At 31.3% G+C, this 13,838-nt stretch overlaps 1 protein-coding gene across 2 annotated transcripts; it reads left to right on the top strand.

The window, feature by feature from the left end:
* The first annotated feature begins 776 nt into the window (after window positions 1–776).
* LOC112798067 (RNA polymerase II C-terminal domain phosphatase-like 3) lies at window positions 777–8,039 on the top strand. 2 transcript variants are annotated; one of them, XM_025841226.3, is made up of 12 exons: window positions 777–2,083; window positions 2,195–2,327; window positions 2,422–2,477; window positions 2,587–2,647; window positions 2,758–4,107; window positions 4,667–5,233; window positions 5,301–5,447; window positions 5,539–5,807; window positions 5,903–6,014; window positions 6,096–6,353; window positions 6,910–6,956; window positions 7,080–8,039. In XM_025841226.3, exons 1-12 carry the CDS (start codon window positions 1,443–1,445, stop codon window positions 7,141–7,143), a joined length of 3,705 nt encoding a protein of 1,234 aa, XP_025697011.1. In that variant the 5' UTR covers window positions 777–1,442; the 3' UTR covers window positions 7,144–8,039. The 2 variants fall into 2 exon arrangements, with proteins under 2 accessions (XP_025697011.1, XP_025697009.1); XM_025841224.3 differs by having other exon boundaries at window positions 900–2,083; window positions 6,907–6,956.
* The last annotated feature ends 5,799 nt before the right edge of the window (window positions 8,040–13,838 follow it).

The following is a 13,838-nucleotide window of genomic DNA, read 5'->3' as shown; positions in this document are numbered from 1 at the left end:
ATTTAAAAATTATTTAACCAAATATCATTGTTATTACTTTGATTTAGTAAAAATTATTTTTAATTTAAAATTTAATTAAAGTAATCTTTAATCAAATATATTAAAATTAAATTATCTAAATCTTTTATTTTTAGTTTTTTATGTAGTTACCAACTACCAGTCATAATTTTGCGTATAATCTTTCTTGATAATTTCAATTTTATAATCTTTAATTTCGAATCCAAAGTGACCTATTGTGCATAAGATAAGAAGATAAGAAATTTTTTTTTTAATCAAAGATATGAGACTCGAATTCGCAATCTTTTAATTGAGTATGGAAGACTATGTCATTTGAGTTATTACTCATTGGTAAGAAGATAAGAAAATTTGGAAAGATAGGAGACTCGAATCCGCAACCTCTTAATTGAGTATGGGGAGTCTATGCCATTTGAGCTATTACTCATTGGCTTAAATTTGGAAAGATTGGAGACTCGAACCTGCAATCTTTTAATTGACTCAAATAGCATAGACTCCCCATACTCAATTAAAAGGTTACGAGTTTGAGTCTCCTATCTTTTCAAATTTTTGCCTAAAATGATATAGTCTTCCCATACTCAATTAAGAAGTTGCGAGTTCGAATCTCTTATCTTTAATAAAAAATAAAAAAAAGATAAAAAAATTAATAGATACTATAATAAAAATTTTATAATTATTTTTATATGAATATATTTATTTTTTTGACTTTGGACAATAAATTGTATGGTTAGATTAAGTTAAACGAGAGGGGCAAGAAAAACATGCCTATTCACTTAGAAATCAAAATCACGACCGCAAGAATAAATACATAGCCTAGTGCGTGTATCACACTGCACACTCTTACCACTGTCATTCTCAATCCAAGTTGCACGGTTCCTTTCGGGGATCACTGACGTGTACGGTCCAGATTCAAAGTCGAGTCACAAATAGATTCTCCCTCGTGTGATCCCTATATAAACCTTCCATTTCTTCTCTCTTCTCTCTAATTCGCCACTCTCACGTTATTATGTTTTGTTTTTTCTAATTGAAAAGGAGAATTATTATTACGATTTTTTCGCATTTCTTCTTTCTCAGCGAAAAAAAGTTCTATTGCTTCATCCACGCTTCGCATCTGAAGACCTGAACACCTTCTAATTCCCGATCTATCTCGTAATTCAGATCTGACACTCCGCGAAATCTTGGATTCAGTTTGATTTTGATTGCCTTGGTTTTTTTTTTTTGAACATTGAGAAACCCTAAATTTCACCAGATCTTGAAGAAACACAACTTGGAAACCCTAACTTTAAATTTCGCCCTAAAATCCGCGAGTTTGTTTTTTATTTTTTATTTTCTTGATTTAAAACAGAGAGAGAGAGAGAGAGTGTGTGTGCCTTTTTGTGTTTATTGTGGGCTGGATTGGATTTTATTCGATTCGATTGGATTCATTTATGGTTTTTAGATTTTCTGATTGTGAGAACTTGAAGGCTATAAAATCGGAAGGTATGGAGAGGGGGGTAGGCGATGTGGAAGAGGGTGAGATTTCCGATTCTTCTATAGAAGAGATCACTGAAGAGGTTTTCAAAAACAAAGAGGCTGCTAAGTTGAACAGCAGCAACAGCAGCAGCAACAACAACAACAAGCAAAAAGGAAGCGATCCTAATGTTTGGACTGTTCATGATCTATACTCCAAGTACCCTACTATATGCCGTGGCTATGGTTTGGTTAATCTAGCTTGGGCAACAGCTGTACAGAACAGGTCCCTTAACGAAATTTTTGTAATGGACGTTGATCCTGATTCGAATGCAAATGCTAATGCCAGTGCTGCCATGTCTTCCAATCAATCGTCTTCTGGGTCTGCTGGTGTTAAGGAGAATGCAAGTGAGGTGGTGATTGTGGATGATGATAAGGAGGAAGGAGAGTTGGAGGAGGGTGAGATTGATGATGATGGCGCTGACCCTGAAGCATCAGTTACAGAGAGGGTTCAGAGTGTTGGTGAATGTGGTGTAGTTGCTTCTGATACTGATTCCACATCTGATAACCTCAGTGTTAGGGAGGTTCTTGAGGGTGTTACAGTTGCTAATGTGGAGGAGTAAGTGAAGAACTGTTGATGGGTTTTTGTTTGTTTCAACTAATTTGCTGACATTGGAGTTTATTCTCACTGAATCGATTTTGTTTTATTTGTGGCTATTTGTTCTTGTAGATCGTTTGAGGGGACTTGCTCTAGGCTGCATAAAACTTTGCAGCGATTGCCTGATGTGCTTTCTGGACTTGAGGTTTCTGAAAGGGATGATCTTGTTCTCTTGGCATTTAAAGCAGTTGAATTAGTATATTCTGTAAGACCCTTGTGATTCCCCCCATGTGGCTTCTCTAGATATCATGTGTTGCTCTTCTGTGGATTGTTTCACGATATTTACTTGTTCATTGTAGGTATTCTCCTTCAAGGACGGTTCACGAAGGGAACAATGCAAGGATACCATTTTAAGGTCCTCAACGTATAAATTTTTCACTCAGTAGTTTTGTATTCTATGAAGATACAAACTTGAAGTACCTTCTTTCACTAACATGTGTCGCCTTGGTTGAAATTTCTGTCAGATTACTCTCTTTGGTAAAGGATCAGCTTGCACAATTGTTCTCTCCTGATAATATGAAAGAGGTGATGCTTCATACAGTTTAGTTTTGGAAATAATTTTAACTTCATTAACACAATGTTCAATCTAGAGAAAGTAAGGTAAGAGTCAGAAACATTGTTTCTCAATTATGCAGATTCAGGTAATGATTTCTGCTGTTGATTCTATTGGTGCTATAGACAATATTAAGGCTTGTGCCAACGAGACACAACTGGTGATCAAGGAGATAATGACTAAGGAAATTTCAGCTGTGAAAGCTGGGGAATTTGTTTCTTCTAGCAAGCATTTAAACACTAATTCAATAGGTTCATTGGAAGTTTTGAAATATGGACAAAGTAATATTAAAGGCAGAGGGATTCTACTCCCACTGTTAGACCTTCACAAGGATCATGATATAGACAGCTTACCATCACCCACGCGAGAAGCACCGTCATGCATTCCTGTTAGCAAAGCATTTTCTGTTCAAGAGGGAACGGTTGGATCTAGGTTGCCTGCTAGTAAGATAGAGTCTGGGAAGATGGAAGTTGAAACCGAAGATTCTAAGTTTCATCACTATGAGACTGATGCTTTGAAGGCTGTTTCCACATATCAACAGAAATTTGGTAGAAGTTCTTTTTTTACATATGATAAACTTCCAAGTCCAACACCTTCAGGTGATGGTGGAAATATGGATGTTGATGCAACTGAGGAGGTCTCAAGTGCTCCTAAGGGTGCTTCTTTGAGAAGCAATAAGACAACCATTTCAGAGCAACCACCTGTTTCTTCTAGTTCTATTGATGGTTCTAGTGTGCATGGACTGATTACCTCAAGAACTGATGCTCCAGTTTCTGGATCGTACCCTATGAAAACATCAGCTAAGAGTAGAGATCCTAGGCTGCGATTCATTAATTCCAATTCCAGTGCTACCGAACATGCTGGAATGATGATGTCAAGAAAGCAAAAGGCTTCTGAAGATCCTTCTCTCGATGTTGCCGTAGCAAAGAGACTAAAAAGTTCATTGGAAAATACTGAGCTTAATACAAGAGAAATAAGAACTACAACTGGAAATGGTGGTTGGTTGGAAGAGAATAATGTTATTGGGTCTCAGTTAATAGAAAGGAACCATTTAAAGGAGAATGTGGATTTTCAACCCAGAAATACTATGACAGTGAGCAGTTCCCTTCCTGTTTCTGGTAATTTCAATGTGACTAATAATGGAAAGGAGCAGGCACCGGTTACAAGTAATATCAACCCAGCTTTTCCTGCTTTGCTCAAGGATATTGCTGTAAATCCAACCATGTTGCTAAATATACTTATGGAACAACAGCAGCGATTAGCAGCTGAAGCCAAAAAGCCATCTGATCCTGCTATGGGTACGGTGCAATTACCAATCCAAAATTTGGCAATGGGGCCAAATACAACCGTTAGTATTGGTCCATCAATGACCGCTGGTATTCAGCAAAAGTCAACTGGACCCTTACCGGTTTCATCGCAAGCAACTTCGACGGTCTTAAAAAGTATTCTATTGCTGCATGGATATGGCCACATGTACTGGTATACAGTATGTTGGTTATAACAAATTTCTTAAAGTTAGGGTACAGATGCATGTCCATATGAATCATATTCACAAACACAAACAATAGCATAATTAAATAAGACTTTAGTGCCTTAAACTCTCAAGCTTTCAAGAAAGCATTACAAAAATATATTAAACATGCAAAAATGTCAACAGTAGTAGAGGATTTGAGGTGGCAAAGTAATGGTTCGATCCACTAAAGTACAAACCATATAGTCTTCTACTCTGCTTGCAGCCTTATATTTTCCAAGTATCATCTTGGATTTAAGTTTAACATTACCACGTTTTTTCTTTGTACTAAATAATCTGGTTCTGAATATGGCAACCATTGAGGATTATCCATGTAACATCATAGAGTACAAACTGCTTAAGTCAAGTTCGAATTATCTATTTCTTCTATTCCTCATTATTGAGAGGTCTAACTTTAAAGTTTTAACTTCTTTATACTCAATCTAAACTAGGTTTTTAATTTTAACTCTTAATGACACAGACACAAATCCTACAAGATGATCCAGGGAAGATTCGCATGAAACCACGTGATCCACGGCGTATTCTCCATGGTAACTCTCTACAGAAAAGTGGGAGTATGGGGAGTGAGCAATTCAAATCCGATATATCCCCTGCATTAAACAACCAGGGAACTGGGGACAATGTCAATGCCCTGAAACCAGAGGTTCGAGCTGAAACAGAGCTTGCACCACCTGATATTGCCCGACAGTTCACCAAAAATCTGAAAAATATTGCTGATATTGTGTCTGTTAAACAAGAATCTTCTAGCATATCTTCTGCTTCTGTACCCCTGAAATCTGATAGAGCAGAACCGACGGCTGTTGTGTCTACTGCTCAGAACCTGTCGACTGGCAATGCATCAGCTTCCTCAAAGTCTCAGGGTACATGGGGAGATGTTGCGCATCTTTTTGAAGGCTATGATGAGAAGCAAAAGGCTGCTATTCAGAGAGAGAGGGCTAGGAGGATAGAGGAACAGAATAAGATGTTTGCTGCTAGGAAATTATGTCTTGTTTTGGACCTAGATCACACCCTTCTTAATTCTGCTAAGGTAATTTGTGTCGATGGGTTGTCTGTGTATGGAAATTTCTATAGTTGCCTATTAACCTTTTTCTCAGTTTGTTGAAGTTGATCCCGCGCATGATGCGATATTGAGAAAGAAAGAAGAGCAAGACCGAGAAAAGACTCAGAGACAACTTTTTCGCTTTCCACATATGGGAATGTGGACTAAACTAAGGCCAGGGATCTGGAATTTCTTGGAGAAGGTAATATCAATTCTTCAATATGCTTTAAGCATGACATCATACTGAGGCTTGATTTTGAAATAAAAAATTTACTTATCCAAATGCTATACAGGCTAGTAAGCTATATGAGTTGCATCTCTATACAATGGGGAACAAGTTATATGCAACAGAAATGGCAAAGATCCTCGATCCAAAGGGAGTTCTGTTTAAAGGCAGAGTTATTTCTAGAGGTGATGATGCTGATTCAGTTGATGGTGATGAGAGAGTTCCCAAAAGCAAGGATTTAGAAGGGGTTTTGGGAATGGAGTCAGCTGTCGTAATTATAGATGATTCTGTTAGAGTCTGGCCTCATAACAAACTTAACCTGATTGTGGTGGAAAGGTAAGTGAAGCATTCATATTAAACTTACAGAAGTCTTTCCTGCTTTCATATATTTGGTGGTTCCTTCATCCCTGTATTAAGTTAAGATATTATAGGTACACATACTTCCCCTGTAGTCGACGTCAATTTGGACTTCCTGGCCCTTCTCTTCTTGAGATTGATCATGACGAGAGACCTGAAGCTGGAACTCTAGCATCCTCTTTGGCAGTAAGTTTATTGTTTTTTTCTTCTTTGGCAGGCAGATTTAAATGATTTGGCAGTGCGTAATCACTTCTTTTCCACAAGCAGGTTATTGAGAAAATACACCAAATCTTCTTTTCTTCTCCATCCTTACACGAAGTGGATGTAAGAAATATCCTAGCATCAGAGCAGAGAAAAATCTTAGCTGGTTGTCGAATAGTATTTAGTAGGGTATTTCCTCGTGAAGAAGCCAATCCTCATTTACACCCATTGTGGCAGACAGCTGAACAATTTGGTGCTGTTTGTACAAACAAGCTTGATCATCAGGTTACTCATGTAGTGGCAAATGCACCTGGAACTGATAAGGTATCGTTTGACTTCTACTCTGGGTGTTGTTATGGTGTCTCTGCCTGTCTACATGACATAATTTTGATATTTATTTATTTATTTATTTGTATCAAGCATATAGAACGGATTTATTTTTTTGCAATATTGCAGTGAATAATAGACTCATAATAGTGATGCACTTGATGGAATAAAATTGGTACCAATTGCAGCAGTTCAGTGCGAAAACGCTCATTGGAAGTGTTATTATTATCTGTGGTTTAATCCAGAGAAGTGGATAGTAAACCACGGTTATCCACATCCATATATGTGATTCCCATTTGTAACAATTTGTTCTTGAATCATGGTGTATCAAATTGTACTTGGGGAAACTTCAGCATTTGCTTTCTTATTTTTGACAAAATCAAGAGGATAGTGCTTTTTTGTCTCTTAAAGCAAGAAGAAATTCATGAACGTCAAATGCATTTCTTTCCTTAACCTGCTCCCACTTGGACCAAACATGTGAAATCCTACCAGAGTTTGATTTTCTTAATTTTGATGTTTGACTGGTGCACTTGCTTTTTCTTGTCTTCAGCAGGTGGCTTGGGCTGCTAGCCAAGGAAAATTTATTGTGCATCCTGGATGGTAAATATCTCTTCTCTATAACTATTTTCCTTTGGCCGGTTTTTCCATCTAAATTTGACTTGCCATTCTAAATTTGACTTGCCATGCTTCTTTCTCCCTCCCTCCATTTTGTATAAATAACAGGGTGGAAGCATCTGCGTTGCTTTATAGGAGGGCCAACGAGCAAGATTTTGCCATTAAATTATAAAATATAAAGGACCTAATTCTCTTTGGTAAACTAAAATATGTGAAACATAAATCAAGAAACACATTGATTTTGGCTGGGGGTTGTGAAATCATTAGATCAGAACTGGTTAGAGGAGACAATTTTGACCCTTAAGCCCGCCCGTTGGAAATGGCAGTTGGCGGGTGTATAACTTACACTCCGACTGGCCAGTAGCTCAGGAGATGACGGTGGACTGTATGGATGGCTAGATGATTCTTGGGGGGGGAATTTTTCATCTGGTTTTGGTGCCGAAGTTACCTGAAAGAAAGGATGAGTTTAACTGATTGCGGAATTAGGTAAGTGAGAGATGGTGTGGCTTGAGAATGGCTTCCAATAAATTTTGCTGAGATGGGTGTCAAGAGTGAAATTACTGATCCAAAATTTAGAAGGGGGAAATATGTATTGCTGACTAAGCAAAGGTAATGGCCTAAACTATAGGGCTAAAATGTGAAAAAAGAGGTTTATACTGAGGAGATATTGACTGAAGCTAAATTAAGGAAGAACAACTCCTATATTAGCAGCAGTTCATGGAGAAGGGGCCCTGGAATTTTTTTTCTTTATTTGGGGGGAAGTGAATTGACAGATGACAAGGAAATTAGTCTGATAAATTCAAAGTGTAGATCAGTGTCAGTGTATAGTTCAATTCCTAGGGGCCTAAGCTTAATCAATAATCAACCTACCATCCCACCAAAACAATAAAAATTGGAAGGGATGGTGGAGGATAGAAAGTTGATTAGGAAAGTTTGCCTTAACCATTCCGAAAATATGGTCAGGTCTGTGTCAATCTGGTTGCTTTGCTGCTTCTGCCTTCAATTCATTTCAACATTGAGTTTCTTCACAACAATTCAATTGGGAAATAGCAACATTTTTTCTAAAAATGACAATATTATTCTTGATGTCATAAATTTCAGTGAATTGAGTTTAAATGGTTTATAAATTCAGAAGCTTACAGTAACAAGGAGTAAGAGTCTAACAATTACTACCCAAATAAGGACCACGGAAAATGATAACCCCATCCAGTTGTGTCATGTTATGGTCTGTCTAATTTTGGCAATATTAATGATTATTTCTCTGTCTGGCTCTCTTTGCTGGCAAGAGTGTCCATAGACTGACATTTTGTTGTAATTGAAGTGTCCAACAAATCTCACTCATTTCAACGTTTAAAAATCAGTTGAATAATGATAATAAAGTTCACAATTCAGGTTGATTAATTGTTTAATTTTTAAGTCACATAAACTATACCTTAGAAATTATAATGGTTTTACAAGATCTTTAAATGAATAAAATGTCAATAATTTGACATAAATGCCGATTTTATATTAATTGATATGATTTTATAAGACCATTTAATATTATTTTATTCATAATGTTAAGTAAATGATATGAAAAATAAAAATATTAAAGAAGATATTAGCACCAATTGAATTCATTTATTTAATATTTAATTATTTGTTAATTTATTCACATTTTAAAATAGATAGAAGGGTTATATTATAAAATTTATTCTAAATATTTAAAAGATATTACTGTGTCGAATTTTTAATATTAATAATGTATTAAAATTATTGTGAGAAAGTCTGCTTCAGATTCCTTTATAGCTATAAAATAATATTCAAATTTAGATAAAAGCTTCAAATTAGATTGAGATATTTCCCAAAATTAAAAAGTATCGTGTTAGAGTTATACCCTTAAATTTGTTTTGGTTATGCAGAATTCACTGTGAAACTAGAAATTTATGAGTTGGAGTCCAGTTAAGTTAAATTAAAAGGGAATTATTTCTTGAAATACAAAAAATATTTTCAAAAAAAATATTATATATATTTTTGTTAAATTTAATTTGGATATATTGACTACATAAAAAAATTAATTATTAAATTAGACATTCATATAGATGTGATAAAATATAAAGTACATACTAAAAGAGTTAAATATTAAATGTATTTATATATAAATATATAATGGCCGATTTTTTATCTATATATAGTAATTTTGTAAAAAAAATTTAGAAATGTATCTAATTAAGTATTGTTACATTAGCAAATAAATTATATTTTACAATTGTTTTATAAATGATCATATAAAAATATGAATATGATTGAAAAATTTTATAGAATGATTTACACCATCACTACATTATATAAACCTTTTTTTTTTTCATTTGAAGTCACGCCTTCATTCCATGTCTTAAATGCTGGATGGGTTTGGTTGATAAAGTTGGTTTGCATTTAAAATTACTAAACTTTAGACCATACATCAAGTCGTAGGTTGGACATGATTGACTTTACAAACCTAACCCAACTAGTAACATAATTCAATTAAGTATATAGCTCATTCAAAACAACAATAAGCAGCATGTTCACATCACCTAATCACGAAATCTTATTTAATTTAGCATAACTACTCATTTATCCAAAGTTCCAAACATGTTTACCTTTACGATGTTAAGTTTCAGTACCCTTAATTGGAGTCTATCTTATTTAATCAAGCATTTGAAATCCCATGAGATGCATGAATATAATATCTAGACATCGATTTTTGTATTACCAAAGCCTTGAACCTGAAACCGTTGGTTAAAGAAAAGGAGTAATTAGGAGTCTTAGACCCGTTTGGATAGGTTCATAAGTGACTTTTTTTAATTTTTAATTTATAAAAAAATATAGTATTAATATCTGGTACAATTTTTAAAATAAAATTGTAACTTTCTAAAAAATTATTTTGGTACTTAAGGAGAAGTTAAAAAAAATGATTTCTCTCATAATAAAAAGTTTTTTTTATCGTTTTTCTCTTAAAATAAGTACTTTTATAACTAAAAAACCAAACACAAAATAACTTATTTATAAGTTACTTTTAATACAAGCATTTATTGTTTAAGTTATTTCTTCAAAAGTAACTTAATTAAGTTATTTACCCAAATTGAGCCGTCTATTTTTCTAATTATCTTCTTAATATTTAAATGAGCAAAATTTAAATATATATGTTATTTTTGAAAATATTAAAAAATAAAAAATTTAAAACTTTTTTATTTAGCAATTCAAAAAAAAAACAAATTAAGAGAATAAATTGGAATTTTTAGTATTTTCTTGGCACACTAATCGACAATATGTTCGGATTCATTTTCTACTCTCTATTCTACAATTACATTAGACTTTCAAGTTCAACTCAACCCAACTAACAATAGGGTTAGGTCGGATAAAAGGGTAAAAAGAAAATTTGGTATGAGTGAAAATGTGGAATTAAAAGCTAGAAACATTTAAAAAAAACCACCAACCACATCTCCTTTGAATTCCATCTTGTGTCACCTTTAATTCTCATAGGCATGAATACTTGTAACACTTTTTTGGATACATATATCTATCCATACTAAATCAACGTGGGTCCTAATTTGTGATAATTAACTTTCCCTCCACACCTATTTAATTTGAAGATATATATATATATATATATATATATATATATATATATATATATATATATATATATATATATATATATATACTTGAAAGTGATAGTTATGTTCCTTTATTAACAGATGTATAGTTCAACCTTCAATCAATAATGAAACATTTCTACTTTAATTTTTACTATGAACAGCTCCATGGTGCATCTATCTATTGATTTCTATATATTTTCATTTTTCAACCTAGTGGGTTTGTTATTATATTTAGAACCTACATACATAAATATAATAATAACTATACTATATATGCATGTCTCTTCTATGGACAAACTTCTAAAGGACGATGCAATAAGAACAATTTAGAAATAAAAGACGAAGAAAGAGATAACTATGCAACTGAGTTCGGTTATTATATAGAGTTGGGGAATGTGATAGCAATGTAAGAACTAGCAATTATGTTTTGTTAGGTTGTGTTTGATTCTAAGAATAAGACAAAATAAAATATTGAGAATAAAATATTAAAAATAAATATATAAAAATTAATATTTTTATATTTTATTTGGTAATAAATTAAAATAAATTATAAAAATAGAATTTATTTTTATTTTTTTATATAAAAATTTTGAGAGAAAAATATAATTATAAAAATAAATAAAAAATAATTTATTTTTTTAGTGTTTCAGTTCTTTTTTATTAAAAAAGACATAAAATCTTTGAATATAATATTTTTGTCTATATCTTATTTGCTAAATATAATTTTGTGTCTTTATATTACTATTTCAGTATTTCATACCTATAAATAAATGTAGACTTAAATATTGAATGGTTGAGCAGCATGTTACCACTCAAGTTCGATTATTTAATTTGATGTTTTAACCTGTGTATATGTGCTTTTATATTTATTTATTTGTTTATTCATTTTACTATCTTTGACTAACTAGGGTTGTTAACTTGTTATAGTAGTGCTCTTTAGTTTTTAGTTTTTACTTTTCACTCGAGTTAAATATTTTCAACTTTAATTTGCGAGGCTTATTATAACTTCAGAATAAAGAACGTGATTTATGCTAATCAAAACACTTCATGTAATTGTAACTTGTAACTAACTAACTAAATCTAAATTCTTGTGCATTCTATGTTAAAATCACTGTGAATATTATAATTTCATCTACACATTAGGAATATGATGTTAACTTGCATTTCATTCAACTTGGAAAATATATATTTTTATGATTCTACTTAAATGAAAACATATATTTGTATGCAAGGTACCCCATATGCTAGCAATAACAGAATTTTTAAAATTTATTTAACGAAGGAGGAGGAACAATGAGAAGAAATTAAAGAGGAAGAAACATGACACTCCAAAATCTTAAAAGAAAAAGAAGCTAAGGGGGGAAAAGTAGATTATTGGAAATTGCATCTTTTTTTATTATGTTTTCTTTTTTACACCGGGGCGAGGTAATTAATTATGTATATGATATAGTAACATATAAAGGTCATATTAATTATGAGGTGAATTCTACCCAATCCCCTCTAAAATAACATGTAAGTTACCCTTCATGATGTGTCACATTTTAATTGGTCATTACTTAACTATAGTTGGGTTATTTTGTAATTTATTATTTGAGATGGGTAATTGTATAATTTCTTAAAATATTAAAATTCTACCCCATTAATTGAAGCACGTTCTCACGCCATCTCTTTCTACAGTGCATCATTCCTTAACGAGTCGTTGAATTTCCATGGCTTGTAACTTCTTCGTTCTTCCCAGTATAGTCAGCACCGACTTCCAGTATAGTCAGCACCGACTTCATTGCTATCTCATGTCTTCTCACTCAATCTCTTTTTTTCTTTTTACCATGGATCATTCCTTACCAATATAATTAATGGTTAGTTTGGTTATTAAATTTTTTTCATTAAAAATAATATATGGAATATATATTTATATGTAAAATATAATATAATATAATAAAATAAATCTATTAAGAGTACTTAAAAGTATAATTAAAATCAGGAATATACAAATATAATAATAAAATTTGTACTCTAAACAAGTAAACATATCTTTTATCATACATAAATTATTTAAAAAAAATATAAATTGTTAAAATTAATAACACAAATTTAAAATGATAAAATTCAACTTTCTTACAAGTAATTTTTATAGTATTTTTATTCTTTTAATTTTTAATTTATTAATATTTTATTATTTAATTAATGATTAAATAAATTATTTTCATGAGAAATATTTTTTGTATAATCTTAAAGAAGAGACCAATATACCAATTTAAAAATTAACGTAAAAATGATATTTTAAATAAAAAATAGTTAATATTAAAATTTTTAAATACAAAAGCAAATTATATAGATATTCAGGATATAAATATAAAATACATGTTTAAAATAAATAAAGGAGACAAAAATAATTATTTATTTCTCATGAGTACTTCCATTTTATCTGTTTTATTTATTTTATGCATATATTTTATATTTATCTTTTAAATATTTATACAAATTATTTTTATATTTAAAAATTTTAATATTAAATATTTTTTATTTAAAATTTCATTTTTACTTTATTTTTTAAACTAATATATTGGTCTCTTCTATAAGATAATACAGAACATAATTTTTTATAAAAATAATTTGTTTAATCATTAATTAAATAATAAAGTACTAATAAATTATAAATTAAAAGAATAAAAATATTATAACAAATACAGTAAAAAATTGGATTTTATTATTTTAAATTTGTATTATTAATTTTAATAATATATTTATATTTTAAATAATTTATGTATGATAAAAAATATGTTTACTTGTTTAGAGTACAAATTTTATTATTATATTTATATATTCATGATTTTAATTATACTTTTAAGTATTTTAAATAGATTTATTTTATTATATTATATTTTAAATATGAATATATATTCCATCTTGTAATTAAATAAATATATATTTTTTTAATGAAAAAATTTAATAACCGAACTAACCATTAATGATGTTGATGTTGGTAAAGAGTGGTGGGGGGATTGAGTGAGAGGACAAGAGATAGCAATGAAGTCCGCGTTGGCTATACTGGCAAGAACAGGGAAGTTACGAGCCATGGGAATTCAACGACCCGTTAAGAAATGATGCACTGTAGAAAGAGATTGCGTGAGAACGTGCTTCAATTAATGGGGTAGAATTTTAATATTTTAAGAAATTATATAATTACCCATCTCAAATAATAAATTACAAAATAACCCAACTATAGTTAAGTAATGACCAATTAAAA

Source organism: Arachis hypogaea, chromosome 14, assembly GCF_003086295.3.
Source record: "Arachis hypogaea cultivar Tifrunner chromosome 14, arahy.Tifrunner.gnm2.J5K5, whole genome shotgun sequence".
NCBI classification, from domain to species: Eukaryota; Viridiplantae; Streptophyta; class Magnoliopsida; order Fabales; family Fabaceae; genus Arachis; species Arachis hypogaea.
Note: the sequence above shows the minus strand (reverse complement) of the source record. Positions and strands in the feature narration are given on the sequence as shown.

Bases quoted from the DNA above. Each gene is read 5' to 3' on its own strand.
- LOC112798067 (XM_025841224.3), top strand. From the start codon at position 1,443: ATGGTTTTTAGATTTTCTGATTGTGAGAACTTGAAGGCTATAAAATCG. The intron at 5,448-5,538 runs GTAATATCAATT...AATGCTATACAG, and splicing joins TCTGGAATTTCTTGGAGAAG to GCTAGTAAGCTATATGAGTT. The intron at 5,808-5,902 runs GTAAGTGAAGCA...AAGATATTATAG, and splicing joins AACCTGATTGTGGTGGAAAG to GTACACATACTTCCCCTGTA.